The sequence below is a fragment of the Amblyomma mixtum genome, chromosome 10 (assembly GCF_055824585.1).
Source record: "Amblyomma mixtum isolate Tamu chromosome 10, ASM5582458v1, whole genome shotgun sequence".
Classification (NCBI taxonomy): Eukaryota; Metazoa; Arthropoda; class Arachnida; order Ixodida; family Ixodidae; genus Amblyomma; species Amblyomma mixtum.
In genome coordinates, this window is record NC_143021.1 from 94,429,165 (window position 1) to 94,438,010 (window position 8,846).

Sequence of the window (8,846 nt, forward strand, 5' to 3'; positions counted from 1 at the left end):
AACTATTTTTTCTTCCTGTAGGAGGAAGTCATTAATAGTACGCACATTTCAGAAGTGCACTTCATCAGCGAATTGTTCAATTTCCATTCTGGATTTAATCCAAGCATGTCAGCTTTGTAACGGCCAGGGAAGCGCTGTAAGATTTTACTTTCAAGGAAAAAGCATCGCGATTATGAGAATCATACTTGATGGCATATTATGTAATGGTTCAATTGGCGAACAAAAGGAGCATATAAGTAAAATTGCGTATCTTTTTGCTTTTTCTTTGCCGATATTTTAACAATTTTGGAACAAAACGGATGGCCTGTATTCAAAAGAAAATGCTCATGTTGCAGGTACGATATCATCGGAAAAGTGGAGACATTAGACGCTGACCTGCAGCACCTGCTGCCCAAAATTGGACTGACCGGCTGGTCGTTTCCGAGGATGAACGCCAAAAGCAGCAAGCACAACTCGAGAAGGACATCCGTGCGTTATTTCGCGGAGCTCTCGCGACAACAGGTGCTTATGTTGTACGCCATATACATCTACGACTTCGAACTCTTTGGATACACTTTGGACGGATACGCGAGTCTCGTCGGGTGAAATTAGGAGAAATAGTAGCGTTTATAACAGAACATTGCAACTTACAAAGGCAGTTCTGCGTGCTACTTGATCGTCCATGCATCTTAAAACCCATTGTGGTGCGTTATCTGGAGAAGCACTAGCGTACTTGGCAACGCGCTACACGTAATTAGAATTTTCTCTTCCTTTTGCGCATTTTATCAATTTGCGACCTCTCGCGAAACAGGCCATTTGTATATATACATGCCAATTTCTTGAATAAACGTACGTGCTAGTCAGCGCTGTGTGTGTCTCTTCGGTCTGCGTCGCTGTCTTTCGTGGTGTTTTAAGTAATACTTTGCAAGTACAATTTAAATGCTGACCCTGTGTGTTCCTTCGAGGTGAACGGACGGGGCCAGCTTTCAATATAGCGCTCGAGCGGTGCGACTGGGGATAAATTAATACGAAATTGTATAAAATATATCCTTTGTGAGTCACGACGGAGAGTGAGAAGAGAACGGAGATGATGAAAGAGGCCGGTGGCAAAGAGATTAGCGGTAGAGGTAGTTATAGGGAGATTGAGAGCTGCCTTGTAGACGCCCACAAGGGCAGTCTCGAGAGCGTTGAGTCTGAGTGAAGGTAGCCAAAGGGACAATGCACAAGGCCTTGTTGAGGGCCAGCGCGTGGGAAACTTGACACGCATGACCCTCGTGGAGACCTGAGCATCGAGGGACCACGGGCCGCAAGAGGTGAGCTACCCAATGGCAGGTGGTGACAGCATGGTGGAGGGCTTGCACATTCTTCGCCGCACGCAAAGGGAAGCCAAGAATTTTTGCACTGCGTGACGACAGGAATGGGAGAGCCAGAAAGGTGGAAGAGACGAAGTGATTGTGTGAGCGCTGGTAGGAGGTGTGGTTGGGAAAGAGCAGCTCGGATTTCTCAGGAGCAGGAGAGAGGCCAGCGGTGGCGAGAAAGGAGTCGATGAGATCTAGGCAACCTTGCAGAGTGTCCTGTAGGTGACAGGAAGAGCCATACGAACACCAGAGAGTGATGTCATCGGCGTAAAATATATGATGCAGGTCGGCTTTCCCTTACCCATCAGGGTCAGTGGTTATTGACTCAAGCGGGATTCTCGCCCATTCGTCTACCCGTTTACCTCTCCTATTCCACCCCGTATCCCAATCTTCGTATCCTCCCCCTCCCGACCAACATGTCTCCCGTCCTGCACGCCGGCCGTCGTCATGCTTCCGCGCAGAGCCATTACCCTGTCTTCGATACCCAGGGTGTTGCCTACACGGATGACTCCGTGGCTCCTCGAGGTTCCTGCGTGTACGCCCTGTGCCATCCCCACCTCCCCGCTCCTGAAACCCACAGCAGCGGGCCGTATCTACGCCCTCCGTACGCATTGTCTTTCGAGGTCCTCGCCATTGCGCATTCCCTCCTGTCATTTGCCCTCTTTCCCTCTCTCCAAGAGTACACACTCTATTGAAACTCACAAGCCGCTATACACCACATACAGAAACGCACCCTAACTCCTTCTTTCCAACAGGAGGTCGAACGGCTGGTCTCCGCACTGCAGCCTTCCATCCTTTTCCTCCGCTTGGGTACCTCGGCATTAAGGGATCGACGGCAAATAGCTGGCCCATCAGCTCGCCTGCGACACACTTTTCCGGGCACCGTTGATCTCCTCGCCCAAGCCCTCGGAGGACAGTGGTATGCTCACCCTTCGCCGCACCATAAAAATGTCTACCTCGAGCTCCGCCTCGACAAACGCCTTTACCCTCCCCCTCATCCATCACTCACGGTGTCAAAGGCTGCATTCATCTGCAGCATTCATCTGGATATGCTGAAGAAGGCGATTCTTCGGCACATCCAGATGATGCAGCAGTTACCCTGTCCCGCCTCATTCTCTGTCACTATCCATCGGATACTTACTGTCCCAACTGCCCCTGCTTCTATGCTGACCTGGCCAATTACCTCCTCTATTGCTTGGCTGCTCAGCAGCCGGGTTCCTTGCCCCCACCTTCTCTATACATCACCACCTGGCTCGACTGCCTTGGCGCTGAAGGGGAAGAAGAACAGCGACTTCTGGTCGCCCAGGCGGTCGACATGCTCGGCCTGTAAATTACGGTCGAATAAAGGTCTTCTACTACTACAGCTGCAGCCTTTTATGGAAAAGCCTTTAGATCGAACCAGCCTTCGTCGAAAAACAAGAAAGCCACGAGCACAATACCCTTAAGAGATCACCTGCACAAACAATTCACTATTATTTGTGCCGCAGAGCATAGGGCTCTATACTTCGTCTCACAAGATGTTTCCAGCACTACGGAAGGCAGAGCTCTCTCGTCCAATCAGGGCTGCAGGAACACAAAAATAGTCCCTCGAATATTTTAGCAGTGTAGGACTATTAATCAAACAATAAGCACATCAATTGAAAACATAGTTTGGACTGGTAGATTTAGATGGTATAGATTGGATCAATCACTGGTGAAATTTACAGACAAAGCCCGTACGAACACAGCTCTGCGGAGGCTGGCTGCGAGGTAGTGATGCGTTGCCATTTTCCAACATAGCGCCGGCCGAGTGGGTTGTGTCGTTTGTGTGCCCTACACCGACGGTGCGTTGTTTTTCCAAGCAGGCGATCGCAGTTGGCTTCTTGAAGTGCTTCGCGTCGATAACGGGGGAAGTTCAAGTACGAATGCGCTCATCACGAGGACGGCAAAACTCACCCAGGTGAGCGAGCGAACGCTTTACCAGTGGACAACGCAGACGTTGAAGGCGGGCCGAATGTTGTCCCCGAAGAAGCCGGCAGCGTTACAGTGATGGACAACGCTCCATATCATTCTGTGAAGCAGGATAAAGTGCGGCGGATGGCCTCAAAAATGGACATAGAGACTTGGCCGTCCAGAAAAGGTGTCGCGTGGAGTAGCGACATGGTGAAGGCCGAGCTCATGAAGCTTGTAAACAACGTGAACACAGGTGTGGACCGGTACCGTGGGTACTGCATCGCCGAAGCTGCTGGCCGTCTCGTTGCGCGCATGCTACCCTACCACTGGCAAGTGAACCCGATAGAGCTTGTTCGGAGCGATGTCAAGGGTTTCGTTCCCAGTCGAACCAACACGTTTAATCTCTAAGACGTGGATCCTCTGGTTTGGCAAACATCATGCAAGTGAATGCTGAGAAATGGAAGAATTACGTGCAACATGTTATTAGTGAGGAAGATGTGATGAGGAAACTGGACCATGTCATCGACGATGTTGTTTACCAAGGACCGGCTATTGTTGTCAACCTGGAGGACGACACACCAGCAGAGCTGAATGGAGTTGTGATGACGATGAGATGAGCCCCATTAACCTGCTAACGTGCGCGCAAAAGTCGGGATCATTTAGTACTGTCGCAGTGAAAGTAAATCGTCTCTCATGAGATATGGCAATGGCTGTTGTGGACGGCTCCGGAGTAATATTGACCGCGTGTGCGTTGACTTTCACGCAGCGCATGTGGTTGTTTTGCATTTCTCCACCATCGACATTCGGCTGCTCCGGCCTGCATTCGACCCAGCTTAATAGTGTAGTCACCATGTTGGAATAAATAAATTCATATACACATGATAGGAAGACTGAAAATAACTGTGACGTTACTACAGAGGAACTGAGACGAACAAGTGGCGACAAAAAAGAAAAAGTGGTGCCAGTCCCTTTGGAACGGGCGTCCGCCTGTCTAAAAACAAACAGATGAAAGAATTAAAAGACATCAAGCGCCACCTGCTGGAGGTAAAAAGAAGCTAACTACTAGTACGCCTTCTTTCACCATGATGGAGTCACCTCTCAATAACTGGAGGTGCGAGAGGCGCGTAGGAACACACTAATGTAGTGCGCGCCATCCTGATTGGACGAGAGAGCTCGTACCTTTCGTAGTGCTGCAAACATCTTGTGAGACGAAGTATAGAGAAGTGCTATTTGATCTTTATAATGTAGTTCCAGATAAGCATCTATTAAAGAGAAATGTATTACGGGAAATGCTTTAGTACCACAGGGTTCGGTGAATACGTATTGAGACATGATGTTTTGCCTTTAAAGTAAGGCCATGAAGACTAAGCGGAGCGGATATCGCGACAGTGTAGCATAAAAGTATAAGTCGAAAGCAACACCCACAAGTGCAGTTTTCAGGTTTTATTTTCGAGAGACATCACTACTAAAGTAAGCTCCGACATCAGATGCTACGGATAGAGCAAGCACGCTGAGGCAAATTAAAAGCTGCTATCGAAGGCATGTTTTGTTACCTCTACCATGTTTTTATATGAACATAAGTATTAAGATTGCTAGCAAGATACCACAGTACTTGAAAAAGCATTCCTGTTGGCGATTCTAAATTTAGGACAGCTGCTTTATTTATTTGAAGAACAAGTGCCATGATGCTAAGGACACCCGCTAACTGCCACTCAGTCATCGCGGCAGCACCACGGCTCAAGCTCCAGCTAATGGCAGATTTGCGCGAACATCCGCAGTAGTAAGAGAAAGGGAAGCTGCACATCGAATAGCTGCGTCGAAGACATTTTGGTTACCTGCAGAAAATATTCACTTTACCAAGACGTGCTCCGCAAGCGTTCCAGTGGTATTGCATCTTTCGAAAAGCAGTTTTTTCCCGCGTCATTTTACTTACAGACGTTACAATGTTACGTTCAATCAAGAATAATGGCGATAAAAGGAGCACAAGCTGCCCTTAAACGCCATGGACCAGTTCCGGTGTTCGAGATAACTGCTTGCGAAACCAGTGACGTTGCGCCTAAATATAATAGATACTTATATTTTTCCTTAAGCCCTGCAAGAGGAAGGAGTTAAGAGTTAACGGAAGCCATAAACGCTATGCCAGAGAATCGAGGGGACCTCGAGTCATCCCACAAATCATCAGCGACTTCACGCACTGCACATGTTTTTGAAAGACAGGAAGACCGCAGCAGTGCAACATACATGAGCACGAGTAAGCAAAAATGCATTGTGTTTATGCCGCTCCACTATTTTTCTTTTATCGAATAGATGCTGAATAATGTGTTACTAAAGGCAGAGTGGCTTTTTTTGCGATTAAATGTTTCACATTAAGCTTACCACCAAGCTTTCACTGCGGCAGTCAATATCTCCGCAGATTTCCCCCTCGGCAGGCATGCATTCTAGAGAGAAAGGAATTTTAATGAGGGAAAGGTGGAGAGGTCGGCATGCATTCTGTTCGCTATTAACGTTCCTGCTATCATCGAAATCGTGCCCAGCGCAAAAAAGACGAAGAAAGCAGGTAAGAAGGAGGAAGCCCAACACGAACGCTTGTTTTATGTTCTCGTCTTCTTCTCGGCCTCTTCCTTTTTTTAGGTTTAGAGCCATGAATACGTACCATTTAGCCCAGCTTCTCACGTTCCGCATTGCTTTTAAGTGCCAGCTTTAACTACTCGACTCAAGCACTGCACAAAACTTAAGAAAAAGATATTGCAACGCATTGGAAAAATGAACTATTTCATACAATGTTTCGATGACTTTATGTCGCAATACTCTACTGTAGCCTCTACTGTTGCCAAACTAATATATAAGCTTGAAAATATCGGTCTTCCTGCTTTCATAATTTCCTGGGTTTCTGCTTACCTATCTAACCGCGCCCAGTTCGTCAGTATTAATGCCCATTGTTCCAATTACCTTCCGGTCACTTCTGGCGTGCCGCAAGGAAGTGTGCTTGGACCATTACTGTTTTTGGTCTACATCAATGACATTGTGGATGTTATTAGTGAACCAGTGCAAGTCAGGCATTTTGCCGATGATTGTGTTTTGTTTCATGAAATCATATCCTACGAAGACCAAGTCATCCTTAATTCTAACCTTCACAACATTCACTCATGGTGCAGTCGATGGGAGATGGAGCTTAACGATGACAAAACCGTCTTTTGAAAGTGACCAATAAACAAAGTAGCCAATCATTTCCGTATGCCCTTCCAAATCATCCGCTTCAGGAAGTTAACGAATACAAATACTTAAGTGTTACTATAGCCAATAAACTTAGCTGAAATAAAAAAAAACCAACATACGTACGTCATCCTTTCGGAAACTTTGCTCTCTTAGGCATAGATTAAAAGGGGCGCCTTCCAGTGCAAAGCTTCTAGCCTACACATCCATCAGACCGAAACTTGAGTACGCATGCACCGCCTGGGACCCTTACACAAAACATAACATTGATCACTGGAAATGATCCAGCGAAAGTGTGTTAGATTCATCTTTAATAAATATCGTTCTACTGACTCTCCAACCACTCTTATGGCACAAAACCACATACAGACATTGCAAACACGAAGAAAAATTCAACGATTGAAATTTCTTTTCCTACTCAAAAATAACAAACTCTCCGTGAGCCCAGATTTGTTTCTTAAACCGATCACAACGCGACTAACACCACATCGTCACTCGGAACGACTAACACCTTACAGCGCGAGAATAAATGCTTTTAAATACTCATTTTTTCCTCACACAATAACTCAATGAAATTAACTCGCGCCTGAGGTTGTAAACAGCATCGATGCCATCAACACAATTACTTATTGATAATTGCTGAGTTTTTTTCCCCTTTTTCTTTACTATGTTCCATTACTGTTTTGTGCTATGTAATCTGCCGCGCCTCTTTTTTGTGCTTTTGCCCCTCCTGCTCTGACCCATCTTAGGGTCTGCAGTATTCTGTAAATAAATAAATAAATAAGTTACAGTTGGAGTACGATAATCCTAGATGGGAGGTGCAAAAAGAACCGGATGCTATGACACCGTTTACATTATGAATGAACCCTCTCTATATCCAACAAAAGGGGTTGACTCCGCTTCCAACGAGATACAAGTTGTGGCGTATTGTGGGTAAAACAAGACGATGCAGAGAGGACAGCAAAAACAGGAAGAAAAAACAGACGCGTAGTGGCATGTCATTTTACATCGCGATACGCGTCTCCTTTTTACTTAACCTGTAAACGTTCAAGCTTTACATACAGATAACAACATAAGTTTGCTTTCGCGATTTAGTATAATTTATTTATTTTTTCACATACTCACGACCCTCGACGCATTATTATGTGAGGGAGGATACATAACTGGGCTGCGAAACAGAAGCAAGTAGAAGATCGTTCTTTTAACGTCGTTATACGAGAGCAGGCAGCCAACCAGAAAATAGAACTAAATTGACAAACACACTACACAAAACACTTCAGAAGAAAACGCTGCATATTTTTTCTTTGAAAATAAAAAAATCTCAGATGCGAACAATATTGTGAGGAAGACTATTCCAGTAATTGATTGCATTGGTTAGGGCTGATGAGTCGAATGCGGTGGTCCTTTCCGAAGTGCGTTTAAAACGGAGGTGATTGTGCAATCGATGAGATGTGCGTACCGGTTTTCTAAGAGGTAGTGTGAAGGAGTGATGGCTTTACACAATTTTATGGAAGAGGCTGATAAGTGAAATTGTTCTGCTAGACTCTAAAGATGGAAGGTATTACGACGTCTTATTATTTGTTATGCGGGAATGTCGGCAATAATTTCGGGCAATGATGCGAGCGGCGCGACTGTGTACACGCTCTATGAAATGAAGTTGGATTGTCGGGGTGACGAAATCGGAGATGCGTATTTAGGTTGAGAGCGGACAAATGTTTATTATGCGAGCTGCCGTGTGGTAGAATGTGAACCTGTGAGGTTACGTTTTAATTAACCTAATGTACTGTTAGCTTTGGCAGCATTTTTTTCTATGCGGGTTTTCCATAAGAGATTTGGTAAAAAGTGGACGCCAAGGTACTTGTATGATGACACAAAGCGGACTGGACTCTGGTTAAGCGAATAAGTGAAAATGTAATTAGTCCGTTTACAGCTAAATGTCATTAACTGGCATTTATCATTGTTGAGGGACATTTTCCATGATGCGCGCCATTTGTTATTGCTGTGTAGATCTTGAAGAGCGGTGTGGTCATATACATAACGCAATCATCAGCAAACATTCTGAGTGTTGAGTTAATGGCTAACGTTACTACTGATGGAAATCAGAAACAGTAACGCGTCTATTACACGACCTTGCGGCACGCCTGATGTTACATCAATTAAAGGGGATGAATGATTATCAGTAGATGTGATTTGTTTGCGAAATGATAATAATATTCTTATCCAAGAAATTGTTAATGAATCGAGGAGCAAGGATGAGAGTTTCGCTATTCAACGATAGTTTGGAACGCGGTCGAAGGCTTTAGCATAGTCGAGGAATATGCAGTCGAATTTAAGATTAGGGTCCATACCTTGAAGCAGCTCGTT

General features: G+C 45.5%; 1 protein-coding gene across 1 annotated transcript in view; it reads left to right on the forward strand.

Annotated features, from left to right (window-relative positions):
- LOC149326450 (carbohydrate sulfotransferase 9-like) overlaps positions 1-585 on the forward strand; it is a 32,071-nt gene extending 31,486 nt beyond the window's left edge. Inside the window, exon 3 of the mRNA XM_089564581.1 lies at positions 336-585. Within this exon, the coding sequence (XP_089420707.1) occupies positions 336-585 (250 nt within the window). The remainder of the gene's footprint in view (positions 1-335) is intronic.
- The last annotated feature ends 8,261 nt before the right edge of the window (positions 586-8,846 follow it).